The sequence below is a fragment of the Serinus canaria genome, chromosome 4A (genome assembly GCF_022539315.1).
Source record: "Serinus canaria isolate serCan28SL12 chromosome 4A, serCan2020, whole genome shotgun sequence".
Classification (NCBI taxonomy): Eukaryota; Metazoa; Chordata; class Aves; order Passeriformes; family Fringillidae; genus Serinus; species Serinus canaria.
In genome coordinates, this window is record NC_066318.1 from 8,954,266 (window position 1) to 8,972,285 (window position 18,020).

The window sequence follows — 18,020 nt, forward strand, 5'->3', positions numbered from 1 at the left end:
AAGAACAGAAATCTTAGGCTTTTAGAGGCTCTTTTTGATGTTGGTGGATCTGTTACCAAAGGGACTGTAAACACCCGAGGAGATGTTAGGATTCAAACTCTGTTGACAAATGGCTGTGGAAAAAATAACAAACCAAGTGATGAGGTTTTGTTCCAGGAGATTCTCCGTGGACTTCAACCGAGAGCATACACCTCGTACAGCAGGCAGCAGAGCTCCTCAGGGGAAGTCTAGTGGCACTTTTATGTTGGATAGGAAAGGATGGGCTAATTTGTTTTGACAGAAACTGGTACACAGACGTAGGAATGCAATGTTACTGAGGCTCTTCTGGAATAAGTTTTATGTCTGAGTGACTGTCAGACAACTCCTGAGGCTCAGAACTTCATGCTTGTGATGTGTGGAAAAGTGCATTTTCCAGTTGAAAAAACCCCAGCAAAACAAAGCTTCAGTCTGGTTTTGACTGGCTTTAGAACAGATTGTATGGTTCCCAAGGCTACTAAATTGCATTCCGAGTCAGATGTAACAAATAAACATGTTTGCTAAGTAAATAAAACTTAGGTCAGTATGCCATAAAGTTTTCCTCTGTTCCCCAGTAACTGTCATGTTCACTTAAGCCAAATTAGATAAGAGGTCTAGGGATGTAAGAGATGCCAAATTTCTACACATTCCTGGTTCTTTGAAAGGATTTGATTTATAAAAAAGATGTAAGGGTCCCTTTTCCTGAAGTTGCTGTCTATGCAATCATTCAGGGGTGGGACAGTCAATGACTTTGTCCCATCAGTTAGAATATTAGAGAGCAAGTGGAGAGGCAAGGTAAAGTTCTGGGGAGCCAGGAAGAAGCCAGGTGTGATGGATTTTCTACAAAAACTTATGGGGGATGAAATCCTAAGTCCTTTCTATTTAGCATGTGATCCTGAGGGGTGGTTTCTTTCAGGGCAGTTGCTGGATGTTCCCCTTGCTTTGTCAGTCTTGTCCAGGTACCATGCTTTTAAAAATTTTAGTACTTAAAAGTGACCCTGCAACCAGAGCAAACGTCTCCAGCCTTTTGGTGTTGAGGCTGAACAGTAACACTGCTTTAACGTAGCAGAAGTGTAGAGGTAAGAACTTCCTCTTGACAAAGGCAATTTTTAAAAATTTGGGCCTAATCTTGTTTTAGGCAGGTGTGAAACCAGTGGCTCAGGTGACTTCAGTGAGATGTGCTGTCTTTCTCAAGAAGCGTAGAAGTTTTACCTTGTGTTTCTATCATTTGAGGTAGAATATGATGGATTTTTCATTACAGTTTTTAAAAATGTGGTTGTTTGCATGGCAAAGTGTTATTTGATTAAAGTTTCTGTGAGGATCACCAGAACGTATGGAATAGTTTGTCAGTGTGATTAACTCCCATTCTCATTTTCTAATCCTGGGGATGAGCAGTGTCACTGTGTTTCAGTCAAAATTGAATTCTTGATCATCACTCAGTATTTTTGGGGATGCTGCAAAGTAGGTGAAGGTGGCATTCCTGAGTGAAATGCTTGACTACTTATGTATAGTTAATTCCTATCCTTTAAAAAAGTTATTAGTGTGGTAATTCCCAAAGCTGTACTGCACTATTTGAATGATAGCATTTATAAAGCTTGTTTTTACTTTGTTTGGCTGATGTAACTTTTAAGTATTAGATTTTAATTATGTATTATAGTATCAAAGGTGATTAAATTGTTTTGTATGGGAAAAAGAACTCGGTTGTTAGCACAATGGTAACCTGGTGTTTTATGTCCTCTCCTCCCTCCCCTTTATGCCAGTGGTGGCATTTCCATGTTTCTAAAAAGAAAGTGGGTGATCACCTGTATGTCTTTTTTTATAGCAAACACCAGCCTAAAGAACAAACACAGGTCTGCTCCTCAAAGAGTGAAAACGTGGTGTGGTAAATTCTGTCTGCCTCCGGTTTTCTATTCACAACTGCTGCAGCCATCACCAAGAAAAACCCAATTTGATTCTAATAAACAGTAAGGATGGCTCTCTCCACCAGAATCCATCTGTCTGCCTGGCAGTCAAGATCTTCTCTGCAAGCCAGGCTCCCGCTCCCTCCCCACCCTGAAGATGAGGCACTGTCACCTAGGACTGATTCCCTGCCCCGGCTCCAGTATCTGCTGTTTGACAAGAACTCTATTTTTTCCCCCCAGAATGCTGTTGATAGTATCTTGTGTCCTTCTCTGAAGCTGTCGCGAGGATAGCTTCTGCTCTGCTAGTTTGAAGATGGCTGTATTTTTTTCCCGTTAAAAGTATTTTGTGTTTAAATGATGTCAGTAGCTATTAGCACTTCGCTCTTCTTATTTTACCAAAAATCAATCTATTACCTGGGAAAGCAGCACCGTGCCTGTAAGTACCAGGCAGGCGGTGGTTGTGAAAGCCCAATAACGCCGTTGTAGTGCAAGGGGCAGCGGCGGGCAGAGGGCGATGCCGAAGCGAGCGGCACAGGCACCGCCCCGGCGCTCGCCGCCGTGCTGCCGGCTGGCCCCGCCCGTTCCGCGGGGATGGAGCGGCGCTTCCGGCGGGCGCGGAGCGAGGCACGGCCCGGCCGGAGCCGCGTGTGAGCAGCGCCGAGGCTGTGGGTGCCCGCCCGCCGCCGGCCCCGGCCTGCACGCCCGGCGCCCCCCGCCCGCAGGATGTTCAAGAAGTGAGTGCGGCCGGGCAGGGGGCGAGGGAGGCGCGGAGGAAGGGAAGGGAGGGGAGGGGAGGGGAGGGGAGGGGATGGGGCCGGGGCCGGGGCCGGGGCCGGGCTCCCCCTCAGCCCCGGGCTCGGCGCTACGCTGGCGGGAGCGGCCCCGCGGCCTCCTCGGGCAGCGCCGTCCGCAGCCCTCGGCTTTGCTCTGGGCACTCTCTCGTTAAATGGAGCTGAGTCATTAACTTATCCCAACTTCGGGTGGTACAGAGCGCCGTTCGTGCTTCTGTGGTGGACGTGAAGGATTGACATCGGAGCAGGGCTGTGGGTGTTTGTGTTAACAGCAGAGTACTCTTGGAGTTGAACAAAATAGTGCCGTGGGCCAGGGTTTATCTGTGAGACTAAACACGTGCTGTGGCCGTACAAAAAGTTTAGGGGTGAAGACAGGCTACTAAGGGGGGACCCCCCTGCCTTCCCCCAGCCCAAGTGTTCCCCAGGGACAAATTTAAGCCTAATGAAATCCTGCATTTGAAAGTTGGGACAGTCAGTCTGCTATTAGACTTCTATAGTGAGTTTATTAACACTTCTGAAGACAGCTCCTGAAAAATGCATCTTTTGTGCAACAAATTGTGCATTTCTTAAATACTTTCCACTTGACAGATTTGATGAAAAGGAGAATGTATCAAACTGTATCCAGCTGAAGACTTCAGTTATTAAAGGTATCAAGAATCAACTGATAGACCAATTTCCTGTTATTGAACCATGGCTAAACCAAATCATGCCAAAGAAAGATCCAGTCAAAATAGTAAGATGGTAAGTATCTCTTCTCTTAAACTTTGCTTTTAAAGTGCTAGGATTGCTTCCTTTGTATGTTTCCTTTGTACAGTAAATAAACCTAGCACTTTTGATAGACATCCATCATCTCTTAATAGCTTAGTAGTCCGTGTTCTGGCCAGATTAGAAAGTTGGCATGTGCTCATTGTGCTTTGAAGGCATGTGCTAGTAGGATCCTTGAAGAACTTTTAAATGCTTCCTGGTAGCTAAGGTGCAGTGTATTCAGGGTCTCTCCAAGGATCAGTCTGTTGTTGAAGGGAGGCATTCATCTTTATGGACATGGAAGCTCAAAATTGTTTGGATTCCTGTCAGTAACATTTTGTACTATATTTGGGCTTCCATGTATCATCTTGATTATTTTCCCTTCTTTTTTTTTAAATAGAGGGTAGTACATTTTTGCCAAGTTCTTGTTATTCTTTGTATTGCATTTAAAAAGCAGCACCAAGGAAATGCAGTTAGTGTATTTTGTCAGTAGGTTTCTTTTTTCTGAAAGGGGGAAGAAGGAGACCACTGTGAAGAACAAGTCATACAAAAAGATAATACTTTTAGTTTTAAATTTTGTTACTAATTGACTGTTTTTATTCTCAGGTGCTAAGACAGACCAGACTCCATAAAGTAAAATACTGTATTTAAAGTATAGAAGAGTTAAGTAGCTCTTAGATTTTCTTTTTTTTCTAATCTTGCAGTCATGAACATATAGAAATCCTCACTGTGAATGGGGAGTTGCTGTTCTTCAGGCAAAGAGAAGGGATTTTTTACCCGACGCTAAGGTTGCTTCACAAATGTAAGTTTCCTGAGGGTGGTTGTGCTGGGAAGAGAAGGCTGACTGTGATTCCACAGGACATCTGTAGAACCAAATTAAAAAGAGCTTCCATTCCATAAGTTCCATGCATATGCATATTCCAGAATAGATTTTAAAGATAAAGTATACTTCCTTAACTGGAATTTATTAATTTTCTATTTCACATGTCTGTGTTAATTGCTTCCATGCTATATGTTAAGCAATCTGAACTTTGATAAATAAGTATTAAATTGTGTAAAGCTCTGCAAAAAATCTTGAGAGGCTCCCTTAGGACAGAGATATAAATTTGCTGTTGTTGGTCCCTATCTTATTTCTTTCAAGTTGTCTTGTTATACAAATACTTGTAAGTTCTTACTAGAAAACTATTCCTGAGTTTAATGGTATGTATCTGTCTCCTGTAGGAACTTCGGCTGCATGCTTTTTACTTTTCACAATTTACTCTTGCAATTTTTTCTTGCTGTTCTGCTTGATTGTGTTACTCTGTTTTGAATCCCAAAGAATGTTATTCAGTCAGATCCTGGTGTTGGAAATACTTCAAGAGTGTGCCTGCACTTGAAGGATGGCTTGGAGAGCTGACAGCTTTCATGTATTTTGCCTGTGTTTGCCTTTTTTGTTCTGTTAATGTTAAACTGTTTTTCTTTCATGTTGGAGTAATTTTTAAGGGAACATGGAGTTTGCAGGATTTAAGACCCCGTGGTTTTAAGATCTCTTAGGATGGGCAGTTGTGTGGTTGTTTTCCCTAGGGGAAAATTGTTGCTCAGTCTATGGGTCTGTGTGTGTGCAGGAGCCATAGCCTGATGTGCTGGATTACCTTTGGTTCTCAGATAAAAAATGTGGTCTGGGAGGACAGTATTTGTGTCCTTTTGGGTCAGTATTTGTGTCCTTTTGGGATGGTACCACCCAGCAGGAGCTCTGGTAATTGTTTCTCAAACTTCCTACCCTTGCAGGACACTCTATATCTAATTGCCCTGTTTAAACTGACTTTATAAAGAGCTGTTCATGTTGTCATGGTGCTGTATTAATGGCAATGCTGTGTCTTTCCCCTCCTAGACCCATTTATTCTCCCGCATCAGCAGGTTGATAAAGGTGCCATTAAATTCGTCCTGAGTGGAGCTAATATAATGTGTCCTGGCCTGACATCTCCTGGAGCAAAGCTTTACCCTGCTGCTGTTGACACTGTTGTTGTATCCTTCTCAACTATGAATTGTTGCTCACTGTGAGATGAATTAAATTTCTCTTCTTGTGTTCTCAGTTTATTATTATCTGTATTACTTTGGATTTTAATTGGATTTCATGAAATAACGAGTAATAAGAAGGGAGGTGCAGAGGTTTAGATACTGCTTGGCAAGGTTAAAGTTGTTCATATTTTTCCACTTACTGTATGTTCCAAACCACATAACTATTCCTGCTGTACTGTTGGGTGGGCTGCTGGTTCATTAATCTCATTGGTAAGTGGAGCTCCTTAGTGATTTTATGCAGAATGGTAAAAGTAGATGAGATGCAGTGCAATTTGTGACCTGCCTCCTTAGTCAGTCTCATATTCCCTAGAAGACTCTCTCCTATTCTTAGGGAATTAGGAAGGGTGGGTAGGATCAGCTTTACTGCAGTCAGGACTTGCTCTATGTGTCTGAAGTTAGTGTATGTAAAATGAGGAAAGCGTGCTAATTCACTCCTTATATTACTGACAAAGGAACCCTGAACAAATACAGCATTTATAACACCAAGCTGTGCTGCTTTTGTTGTTAGTTGGATGCTATAGGAAAAGATCAGCAGTGAACATCACGTGTTGCTGAGCTCTGAAAGGACACATGTGATTTCAGTACTTGTGGTTTTTAAATTGGTGTCTCAATTCTTCTGTGCCTTGGAATCTAAAACGGCCCCACAAACATGTGCTGTTTTGTTCCAGAAAGGCAGAGACTCTCGTCTCTGTGTTAGGCACAAAGGAAGAAACTTAGCACTGGTAGATTTTTTTCTGTAATTGCTGTTTCAAGTTCATAAATACATGCTTTGTTCTACACACTGATTCAGTTGTTAAATTCAGTGCATTGTTTTGCTTATCTTTAAGAACTGGAACTCTAGAATTACTAAAAGATTAAAAGTTCAACACTGGCTTTTGAAAGTGTTTTTGGAAGTAATTTCTTCATATTGCTTTGACTTTTCTGAAATAGTTTAAAAAGAACTCTTTTTTCCTTAGCAGTAATTTGTAGGCAATTATGGCAGAGGGAAAACAACATGCATTATGTGTGGGAGTAATGAAGATGTCAGCTGAGGACATGTAAGTGTTTTAAAAGCTGAAATATAACCTGTCCCATATTATTATTCTTATGTTAGTTTGGAGTATAAGCACCACTGTCAAGGTTACTCCATTGCTGTTGCAGCATGTGTTGAGTACAGAGTACTGACTGGGCTAGGCAAGAGATGTAATTTGGATTTGAGAGGATTGAAAACATTGAAGAGATTTTCGTCTGCAGGGACAGCAGAGACTCAAGTCCTGCTGGATCTTGTTTGCCTGTCCAGGCTTTTATTTTCTCTATGGCCTGCTCTTTTTCTTCAGGGTGTACCCACATGCAGCCCATTCCTGCTTGATGTGCTGACTGACTTAGCTGAGCCTCTTATGAAATTCAGAGGTCTGCTAGGGATAAACAGAAAACATTTTGAGAAGGAAAAGAGATACAGAAAATGGAAATGGATGTTAGTTGTTCTTGGCTTTCAGATAGTGCTAAATTATAAGTAGCTAAATCACTTTGTCATTTTAAGCTCTATTAATGTCTTGCAGGATGTGAGGTGCGCCCAGAAGGTTTGGGCCAAACCTTCTGGGTGCGCCTCACATCCTGCAAGACGTTAATAGAAGAACTTCCAGGGTTCCAGACCTGTCTGTCACTTGGGGCAGTGAGGGAGCTTTTTTGGTGAAAACAAGTCACTCTTTTTTGTGGTTAATTCTCAACAAGCCTTTCCTAAGTCGTAATAGTAGCACGAGGCAGAGACGTGGGAATGTCTTGGAGGACAGGGTATAGAGTGGGACTGCAGAAGCCTGGATTTAGACTGCTGTACCTGTTGAGGAATTATATTTTTCAGGATTCTTTGTGGTGCTTCAAAAGACTCCAAGAGTAAGTGGAAAGAAAAGCTACCTGTGTCCAAGTCCTAAGAGAGCAGTGACACACTGTGATCATTGCAAACCGAGGTCCTTTGTATACCTTATTTCAAATCCACCAGCCTTGCAGCTGAATATCCTGTTCCTGTGAGAAGCAACATAAACTGGAGAGGAAAATGAAATGATACTCCTCTCTGCAGCCTGTTAGCTGCTTTTTTTGGGTGACATTGTTCCACAATTTTCTGGTTTAGGCGGTGGGATTTCAATCTCTTGGTGTAATTACTACATATAATGTGTTAATATTGCGTTAGCAGCATTTCCCTTCCTGTTTAATTTTGGACAGTTGTGTAAGTAATAGAACACTTGGTGTAAATAAGGTAAATTATATTTTCTAGGGGAATGAAACTTGTTCTCACTCTCAGAAAGAGATTTGTTTATTGTGGCAAAACTAGTTCATTGATTTTTTTTTTAACTGGAAAAATAAACACAGACATAAACCGGTAATTTTTAAAAGATGACATTACTCAAAAGATAGTCAATACTATGGAGGATAGCATGTCTCTAACAAGCTGAAAGTCCTTGGCACATAAATTTAGCATTTTTAATTCTTTATTAAGTGGGTAGATGACTTGCAACTAGAAGTGAGGTAGCTCACCTGCATTTGATTGTGTCAGTAGCACACTTGGAACCAGAACTTGTTAGATTCTACATTCCAGTCATCTTGTACCACATCCTGTGCTTGGAGAGGAAGCCTCACAACTGCTGTGCTACTTTGATGGAGAAATGGTTAAATGAAGAAGAGTAGCAGAAGTGTTGTTTGAAGAACTGTGTCCCACAAAGAAGTAGTAAAAATGCTGTGGAAAGCTGTTGAAAAAATGTGGAAGGCAAATATTGTCCTCTTATCAGTCAGCAATATGGGCACATGTAATAGGAAATGTTTCTTGTCCACCTGCTGTGGAAGATAAAGACTTTATGGTTGGTAACTTTCCCATTCCAGCTGACAAATGTTGCAGTTTCTACTTGAAATAATACATTTTGTAGTGCTCTCATATTTAACCTAGCTAATACTTCTGTATGTTTTTCCTCCTACAGTGAGAAGGTCAACAAAGGGATTGGTATTGAAAATATCCACTATTTAAATGATGGCCTTTGGCATATGAAGACATACAAGTGAAACAACAGGAACTGTTACTGCAAAGGAATGCACTTAGATTAAATGTGGACTGCTTTGTAATTCCTTGTTTTTAATGTGACTGAATGTACAAATTATTTTGTTCTGTGGCTATGCTAAATAAATCAGTTGAATGCAAAAGTACTGTTAGGCTACAATAGTTTTCTAGATTTCTTTTTATTACAGTTATTTTGTTTTGTCTTAAACCTGAGTCTTCAGTGACTGAAGATATTTGATGAAAGATTCTGCATGGACTGTGAGTAGACTATTTCAAATGGAAAGGAGGAAAAAGCCAAGAAATGTTTACATTTTTGTGCTCTTCTAAAAGCGTAATATAAAGTGTGTGTGAAATATAAATATGGTTTACAAAACCTCTGAAGCATTTCAGATTTTTTCTTGACATATTGTTAGTCTACCTAGTTTCTTGAATGTGGAGAAATCAGGTTTTTTGACATTATTTTTTAACTTATTAAGAGCATTAACTTCATTTTACTTAAGGATTTTCTCTTTCTAATATGCATTTATCTGTATAGGATTTATGAACTCAGACTGATATGTGGATTAGAAATTCTTTTATGGTGGCTCATATCTGAAGACTGTATGTATGTTCAGATTTCTACCTGCCAACACTTTGATACTGCTCTCCTTCTAGAGGAGTTTGTAGTAATGGTGGGCACACTGCCAGTGAAGTGTGTGCCACCCTGGTGCCTGACGCCCTCTACTCCCTGTGTGCCACCTTATTTTAGGAGCAGAAACAAAATCACTGTTAAATAAAGGCATGACAGCAAAACATGTTTTTCAGTGTAGCCAGGAGCAACTTTTTCAGGAGGAACTTGAAGAGCTCTCAGCTTGTGCACACTGCCACATGTCTCTGTACAGCTACAGAATGGGTTCAGGAGCACTGTGTGTCTGTCTGGATAACCCAATCCTTTGTTCAGCATACCCAAAGCTATGCCTATGGAAAAATGGAATACTGTAATAAATTAAGGAAACTTTTAAGGTCTACCACTCATAACTGTCTCTGGAAGCATTTATTAATATTTCAGGTCTTTATTCTAACACATGCATTTTACAGCAGCAGAATGTAACTGTGTGCCAGTGCCTTGTGCTGCTCTGCAGACTTGGTTTCCCCACCCTGGACCTTTACAGATGATAGTAGCCAAGGTGTTCTCTATCTGATTCTAAAGCCAAGTTAAGACATGGCAGAAGGAATGCTGCTTTTAAAATTCTGTAAAATTATTTACAAGACTGTACTTCTGAAAATGACAGGGAAAATCTGAAACTATCAATGCAGGAAGACAAAATTTAAGCAGTGTTGCAGAAAGAGTTCTGATCATACCTCAGAACTTCAGAATGCTGGTGAATGTTTCTGTGCATCTTAAAGACTTCATTGTAAATGAAATGATTTCTAGTACTGTGTGAAATCAGTTAATGCTTCAGTGTTGGTGGTTTTTTTTTGGCGTAAAATGAGCTAATCTTGCCTTCTGTGGTTTGCTTCCATTTTATCTCTTCCTGTTATCCTACAGCACCTCAAATCTGTGACAAATGAGATTTTTTTCTTGTTGGAATTGTTCACTCTCATTCTCCTATGACTGCTGTTGCGGCAGGGGGGTTAGAACTGTTTTTGATAATCAGAAACGCTGAAAGTTTTGCTTGCTTTATCTGGTTTTGTCTAAGTTTTTGCAGCTGTACTATTCTGTAAGGAGACACAAGTCAAATCAGGCTTAATTTATATACCAGATTAGCAAAACATCAAAGGTACAAGCTTTACCTAGGTTTTGGCAGCAATTATGTTGCTGTCAGCTGAGCTCTGATGGGGGGATGAGAAGGTGCATCTTGTCTCACCTTTCAAAAAGCAGCTGAGCCGTGGGAGCCTGTATGGGGGTCTGAGCAGTTGTCTTATCTTGTCAAAACCCTGATGCTTAAAACAAAAAACCAAAGATGTGGATAGTCTCATCAGCTCTGAAGCAGCTGTTTCACTTCACCTGCCCACTTGCAGCTCAGGGTAGGGTGTTACAATTGGTTGGTTAAAGCTGAGAGAACAAAGTCTGTTCCTGTGTTTTATGGATATTGTAATACCAACAAAGCCTGTGACAGTCACAGATGTAACAGATGGATGTAACACCTCCCTCAAGTCTTGAAATACCCATGTCAGGTCACTGAATTCTAAATGGAGTAAGTCCTGAAGTGCTCTTTGTCTGCACAGGCTGTGGGTGGGTAGGAGTGTGACTCAGGAACTTGTGTAAAACTAAGTGCACTCTATTGTTAAAAAAAACCCCAAAACCCCCAAAAAACAACAACAACAACAACAACAAAAAAAACCAAAAAAACCCAAAAACACAAAAAAAAAAACCAAAAAAAAACCAACCAAAAAACCACCCAAACTGACAATTAACCAACTTCTTCCCTGTAAACACTATTAGCATCCACTATCAGGAGTAAAAATAATACTGAACCTTTATTATAACATCCTTATAGATGGAGTGAAATTTTAAATAAGTAATTAATCTTGTGCTAACAGATACCCTGACCGTGTTAATACCTATTCAAATACAGTTTACCTTTGTTTGCTTAGAAACAGTAGTCCAAAGGGCACTTGATATTACTCTGCTGCAAGATTTCTTGTCACCTTGCTTCCTGCTCTTAGAAGGCTGTACATGAGGTGGAACGTGCTATATAAGCTCAAGATATTGAGTGTATATTGAGTGTAAAAGAAACAGCTTAAAGTGACAGTCTTTGAGACTGAATCTGTAGTCAGTTTTATTGGTACAACTTAGAAAGATATAAAGACATTCTAGAAATGCCAGGAAGAACTGAAATAATCAAAGTATTGCAAAAATATATTTTAAAGAGTAGACTAAAGTTCATTTCAGTTTTCATTAATAAATATTTACATGTACAAAACCCCCCTATAAACTTAATTTCCTTTTATAATAAACATTAACATCTTCTTTTTATCATTTCATTCCAGCACTGTCAAAAGCCAGAAGCATTTCTCTATAAAATATTTAGAAAAAAATTCTCCTTCCACTTTTAAAATTAAGAGCTTTACCAACCCTCAGTGTGCAAAAGAACCTGTACACCAGTACCAGAATGTGTCAGTACAACTGTGTGTTGTGAGAAGAGCCAACCCCAGGGTTCCAGGCCTTTCCTGAGGACCCGTCAGTCATTGTCCGAGCCCGGAGGGGGCAGGAAGACCAGGGCGTCGCTGTACGAGTGGCCGTAGGGCCGGAGCCTGTACACGCCGTACATCATCACGTGCATGTGGTTGGGGGCCAGCCCGCTGAAGGTGATGGCCATGTCGGAGCAGCAGCCGTCCACCACCTGCTGCGGGTGCGTGGACATGGCCTCCTTAATGAGGGCCCCCACGGATTTAGTGTTAAAGACGTCTTTCCCTTCGGAATCTTCAGCGTTTTCGGCAAACACGCCGCTGTACTTCAGGCAGATTGCCAGCTGTTTGTCCTCTGCCAGTTTCCAAATCATGCCTCCCTGCTCTGGACACTTGTCAGGGTCTTCAAGAACACGGGAGAGTCGTCTTAGCGACTCAATGCTTAAGACGATCCCTCCCTCGCCATCTACATACTCAAGGTCACCAGATTTCACAGTGTGGCCTATGTAAAAAGGCTGAGAGGGGTCTTTTTTCAGTAAGAAATACTTGAGATTTTCAATTATAGCAAATGTTGTTGGATATGCAAGGAAGAACCAGCTGAATTCATCCTTATAGCGTTCGTACGTTATCTTGTAAGCTTTCCGCATCATCGCCCACATATCGTTTGTGTTGACGGCTACAGAATCGAACACTTTGACCTTTTCTGAACTGTAGAATTCTGCCTTGTCACAGTGCTTGCTCCAGGTCTCCCTTGCTGCAGCCCAGTGCCCCAGATCTTTTGGTTTGACAAGGATGATACAGTAAACATTGATGTTTTTACTAAGCTCCACACGTTCACCTTCTGAAAGGTTTAAGACATCTTCCTTGTTGGGAGCCTGGATGTGATGATGCTCGTGGTGATGTGCTTTGGTCCCGTGGCCCACCTTAATGTGTCCGAGGAGTGTAACCAACATGCAGAAGACTCCTCCAAGCACCACACCCTTGATGAAGGAGCTGCTTTCAGAAATCATTTTTCCTAGAAAAGAGACGCACTGTAAGAACTCACAAGAATAAGTGCACTAGTGCAGGTTCCATGCGGTTCTAATGCAGTCCTCAATTTCTAAACCCAGCTGCAGTTCCCTTATCTCCCGCACCGGGACAAGGCTGGTGAAAGCGTTGGCGATATCCAGGTTCCCGGTCGCAGCTCTCGGTAACGGTACGACACGAGCCCTGTGCCCCGGCCCCTCTCCGCTGCCGTGACCGCACGGCCCCGGCCCCGGCGTCTCCTCGCCCGCAGCGAGAGGCCGCGGGACGGGCTCGGGCGCTGACGCGGCCCGCGCGTGGCGGCGTTTCGCGGGGAGCCCTCCCGGAGCCCGGTCCCCCCCTGCCCCGCTCCACGGCGCTCGGTGCCGGAGCCGCCGCAGCTCCCCAGACTCCCCGACCCGCGGCCCCGGCGCTACCGCCGCTCCCGCCGCAGCTCCCCGAGCGCGGCCCCGCCGCTCCCGCCGCTCACCGGAGCCGCGCGCACCGCCCCTTCCTGCGCGGCCGGAAGCGCCGCGCGGCCGCCCCGGGCTCCGCCCGCTCGGTGGGGCGGGGGCGCCGCCTGGCGGTGCACGCGCGGCCCTGCCTCCCTCACGGCTCCGCCCGCCCCTCAGCTCCCCTCAGGCTCCCCTCGGGCTCCCCGGGGCCCCCGCGCCGCTGCCGAGGCGCTCGCAGAGCGCTGCGGGGACAGCCGCGGGCCCTGCTGTGCCAGCGCGGTTGTTAGAGAACCTTCCCGCTCCGACCGTTCTGGTCCTTGGCAGTCACGCTCCCAGCGCCAGAGACAGTCGCTGCTGGGACAGAAGCCTCTTCACGGCGGCCCCAGGCACATGACGGGTCCCCCGCTTGGCTCCCCACACACTGCAATTACACAGACCAGATTTCCTCACCGGTTCGACCGCAGGTTTCCCATAGCTGAGTCTCGGATGTCTCGTCCCATAGAGGGATTTATTCCCAGCACAACAACACCTAAACAGCTCGAGCTGGTGCCTCCGAGAAGAATCCCAGTTAAGCAACCCCTGGGCTTTTATCCCGTCACAGTGCCCCCTCCCACAAGTGTCACTCTCCCTCCGCAGTCCTCTGCCCCTGCACCCGTCTCTCTGTCCATCCACCTCACTGGCGCCCTTCCTTGTCTCCTTTATTATCCATAAAGAACGGCAATTCCCGGCTCCTGCTATGTCTCTCTTTCCATTCGCCTGGCTGGCATCATCCATCTTTATGCCCTTTGTTATCCCAAAGATTGGCAGTTCAGAACTCGCCTCGGGCTCCCACCCAGAGCTGAACCTGCATCACAAGCCATATCTTGCAGGAAAAGTTCAACTTTTCAGCACAAGATCTGCTTTTAAATGAGAAGGTATATGAATGGGGACAGAATAGTAAAGGAAAGGCAGAACTGGCCTTAAACTGTATCGAGGATCAATTCAAATATATCCAAGTATATCTAGGATCAAATCTATATCAAGTATATCAGTATTTTACGGTCAAATCCCGGTGATACTGCCATAAATTTCCTAACCAATACAATAAACTGTGCTTAAAGCATGGTACATTTCACTCGTTCCTCTGCCTCCCTGGCAGACAGCACAACACACACAAAGTTAGTTAATATTTAGAATAAACTAAAAACCTTATTTACAACTGATATAACCTTTTCTTTCCTTCAGTGACAATTGTTCTGATCTCCACATTGTCAGAATCTCTTTCATCAACTCTCAAGAACTTGGAGTTGATGAACGATTTGAATGTTCACCTGATTTGAACAAGCATCACAGAACAACAATTTGCTCCCTTTTCCCACCTGCCTCTTGAAAAAAAAAAAAAGAAAGAGGTTTTACAAGTTTTATCTCTTTGTTGGGTGATCAAACTGTACCCTTAGTCCAAGACATTGATCAGGATAAAGCCCTATACAGGTTTTTTCCATATTGTAAGGTATATCCTGGTTGTATGAATATAGCAGGTTTTATATTAGTCAATTTACAGCTCAGCTGTCTGGATTTTATGGCACCTGTCTGGGTGCCTCAGATGCCTCAGTTATTTGGTAAGTTTTTTTTTTTTTAGGTTGTACTGTAGAATTCAATGTTTAACAATGTTATATTTGGCAAAAAGACCTGTGAGATGATTGATTGCTTAGCTCTTCTGGGCCTGGGGAACAATTGGTTGAGGTTCAGGTAAAAACGTTACAAAATAATTCCTTTGGTTGGGTCAGTGCATGTCCAAAATGGCTCAGTTCAGTGGAACTAAATGCCAATTACACACAGTGATAGGGGAGCACTGCCAGCTTGTACAGGTAGTTCTGTTGCTGCACTAGGGGAACGTCACTCATCCTGTATTTCCCCACCTGACTGCTTTAAAGGAATAAATATGTGGACAGTCAGGTTTTTATCACATACCAGAGACTGGAGATGAGTTCAAAGCTTTTTTTAGTATCTCCTGTTTGCAGAATCAATTGTGGCTTTCAGGGCTTCAGCAGTTGCTTGATCAGGTACTTTAGAGATTTGAATGAGTTGTGACTCACTGCTTCAGCAGATGCTTCAGCAAATTGTTTTCCTGCTTAACTTCAGTGAGGTTCTTTCCAGGTCTCTGACAGAATGACTAATGTAGCTACAGATCTTGAGTGGTGCTTTAATGTCTTTTCAACATTGCTTTTATCCAGCAGTAGATCAGTGAAGAGAAAGTCTAAGCAGCATGGAAAGCATGCTACAAACCCAGAGAGACTCTCTGGCTTCTGAAGTTGTTGCTTGGTGTTAAAAAGACTAAAATGGCCTCATAATGCTAAGGTCTCACAACAGTGAGAGCTCATTTAGACAAACATGTAGTCCTGTTAACTATCCATCTCAAATTACTACAAGAAACTATTCTTAAGAACTTCAGGGGATAAATATTTGAAGTCACTCTGCCACTGGCTGGGAACCAACCAAATCTTGTAACCGAGAAAGGGCCAGTCCTAAGATGGAAGTTAAATGAGGAAAGTCAAGGGAAATGCTCAGTCACATTGTAGGAATGAATAGGAGAACTGACTCCTCTAAGATCGCTGCAAATGGCCTTGCATTAGTTTTGTATTAAAACATGTAGTCCTGTATTCATAGAGAGTATTGCCAGATTTCAGCTTTGAGTACTGACTCGCTGTCCATGGAGATGTTCACTGGCTGCAACAACATCTCCTACTTCCTACTGATCCTTTGTAGTGTCTGTACAATAGCAGCCTTTGGAACCTACAGACCTGTGTCAGGATCTACACTGCTGACAGAGCTGATAGGCTCCATGGCTCATTGCTTAGCTCCACAGACAGAACTGTTTGTTTTTTTCTGTTTCTCTTTCTTCACTGGCTGTAGCTGTATTTGCCTTCTGGCTCTCTTTCTTGCCTCCAAGAAAAGACGTCAAACATATTCTCGCTGTGTAGTGCAAAATATCCTTGAGAGATTGGCTATTATCAAAATATATTTGATAGGAACTTTGTTCCAATTAATGTGAAATGTTTCAGCTGACACATGACTTGTCATCTTTTACAGGCACTGCTTGTTAATGATCACAAATGAGTGTCCAGCCCATCTGTCTTCCTGCTATGTATGTGTGCAGTGGGGAGGCTGGGCTGGAGCCTGCAGTTGCACTCAGAACAGGTAACTGAAGCCAGGGAGAGCTATTGCAGGTGTTTCTGAGCAGTTAAAACACCAGTTGAGCTACATGTCGTATAGAAAGAACCCCTAATTAGGAGATACTGTTGGAATTAAGAGAAATGCAAAGGTGAGGTTGAACTGGGACAGCTGACGTTGCTGTCACATCATCCATATATTTATAAAGCTGAATCTACTGGAAAATGCACAAATTCTACCTGTCCATTTGACTGCCTCAGAAGGGAGAGGCTGTTACAAATGAAAGGGGAGAGCTTAGACAAGTCCCTGCCTTTGCTCAGCTCTCTGGTATAATATGATCTTTTAGACTTGAAATCTGTTAAACTGATGAACTATGTTAAACAAGTTTTAAATTGCTTTTCTTTCCTCTTTCTTCCATGAGCACTGTCAAGGAAGGGCTTGGCATTGAAATAGCTGTTATTTAGATGGTGCCCTCAAGCACAGGAAGGTATGTGAGAAGGAAAAGATATGTGACTATAAAAGAACTTTGGACTGCTTTATAATTTCTTCAGTTTTTCATGTGCATCTCTGAATACAAAACCCATCTTTGAGTATGCTAACCCATTCTCTGAGTATGCTAAATCAATCAAGTGAATGCTAATGTCCTGCTGGATCCAGCAATTCAGTTGGAATTGAACTATCAGAGACAATGCCTGGAGCTGAGCTGACATCATTGTGAGTGGCTCCAATGCAAAAGTACAACAGAAAGAGAATATCAACTAGGCATTTTAATATCAACTCTCTTAGAAGAACAGGAAAAAAATGAATAATCATTGATCAAATAGAAACAGAAAAAAAAAAGAGGCAAAGATAGGGAAATTTTATTTTCAAGATCCCAAAGGAAAAAGAAGTTGACATCAAAATAGCATTCTACTAGAAGGAATGGGTTCTTAATAAGCCTTTAAAATAAAATGCATGAAACGGTGATGAAGTGATTTTGTTGGCACCTTTAAGAAGCTTAGTGTTGTCAGTCTGGGATTATTTGAAAAGGCCCTCTGAAGAAAATTATGGGATGGTATGTGCTGCATAATCTTCTCTCTTCTCCCCTAATTTCTCTAGAGCTTCCATATACTTTATACTCTTTATGTGGGACATTTGTTTTTAATATGTGCAATATCTAACACACTCATAATTTGGAGAGTACGCATATGGTTTAAGATGCTGATATGTTGGTACATGGGTGATTGTGCCCTAGTTCCTGCTCATATCTAAACATCCATCTTAAGGTAAATAAAGCAGTAGCTGATTGCTACACCTTTGGATTTAAATTTGCTATCTCATTAATTTGAGGAATTTTTATTGAGGAAAAAATTATACATGCTTGGATCAGTTACATCAGTACAAGAGGAGTTGAAGCTGCTATGGCAGAATAGAAAAATCTCTTTAGGAGTGTGAATTGTAGTGATGTGCAGTATCTATTCACACGCTAAAAGATTGAATTTAAAGTGATAATTATGTGCTGTTTTTGCTGCTTAAGTAGTTAATGCCATTATAACTGTGCTGCTTAATGGAAAAGCTTAGAATCAGACTAGCATGAGAATACTAAACATTTTAATGGATTTCTGCTCAAGTCATTCTTTCTATTATGAAACAAACCCACCAAATATATATAACTAAGTCTTTGGATTCAATTATTAATCCTCTCTTCCAATTTGAAGAGCAAAATTAACACTTAACAGCAGTTCTCTGAAATAGTATTTTAATGATTCTCGTCATCTCATAGTTGAACATG

General features: G+C 42.4%; 2 protein-coding genes across 4 annotated transcripts; one reads left to right on the forward strand and one right to left on the reverse strand.

Moving 5' to 3' along the window:
• The first annotated feature begins 2,485 nt into the window (after positions 1-2,485).
• Positions 2,486-8,677, forward strand: MCTS1 (MCTS1 re-initiation and release factor). Its single transcript, XM_009090361.4, has 6 exons — positions 2,486-2,650; positions 3,296-3,448; positions 4,156-4,253; positions 5,322-5,455; positions 6,479-6,546; positions 8,455-8,677. Exons 1-6 carry the CDS (start codon positions 2,640-2,642, stop codon positions 8,534-8,536), a joined length of 546 nt encoding a protein of 181 aa, XP_009088609.2. The 5' UTR covers positions 2,486-2,639; the 3' UTR covers positions 8,537-8,677.
• Positions 8,678-11,280: 2,603 nt separating this feature from the next.
• Positions 11,281-13,184, reverse strand: C1GALT1C1 (C1GALT1 specific chaperone 1). 3 transcript variants are annotated; one of them, XM_050974546.1, is made up of 2 exons: positions 13,135-13,184; positions 11,281-12,657 (listed from the first exon to the last, which is right to left on the reverse strand). In XM_050974546.1, the coding sequence occupies exon 2, from the start codon at positions 12,650-12,652 to the stop codon at positions 11,696-11,698; it is 957 nt and encodes a 318-aa protein (XP_050830503.1). In that variant the 5' UTR covers positions 12,653-12,657; positions 13,135-13,184; the 3' UTR covers positions 11,281-11,695. The 3 variants fall into 3 exon arrangements, with proteins under 3 accessions (XP_050830503.1, XP_050830504.1, XP_009088608.1); XM_050974547.1 differs by having other exon boundaries at positions 13,082-13,154; XM_009090360.4 differs by lacking the exon at positions 13,135-13,184 and adding an exon at positions 12,776-13,060.
• Between the last annotated feature and the right edge of the window lie 4,836 nt (positions 13,185-18,020).

Bases quoted from the DNA above. Each gene is read 5' to 3' on its own strand.
- MCTS1 (XM_009090361.4), top strand. The intron at 3,449-4,155 runs GTAAGTATCTCT...CTAATCTTGCAG, and splicing joins CCAGTCAAAATAGTAAGATG to TCATGAACATATAGAAATCC. The intron at 4,254-5,321 runs GTAAGTTTCCTG...TTCCCCTCCTAG, and splicing joins GCTAAGGTTGCTTCACAAAT to ACCCATTTATTCTCCCGCAT.
- C1GALT1C1 (XM_050974546.1), bottom strand. From the start codon at position 12,652: ATGATTTCTGAAAGCAGCTCCTTCATCAAGGGTGTGGTGCTTGGAGGA.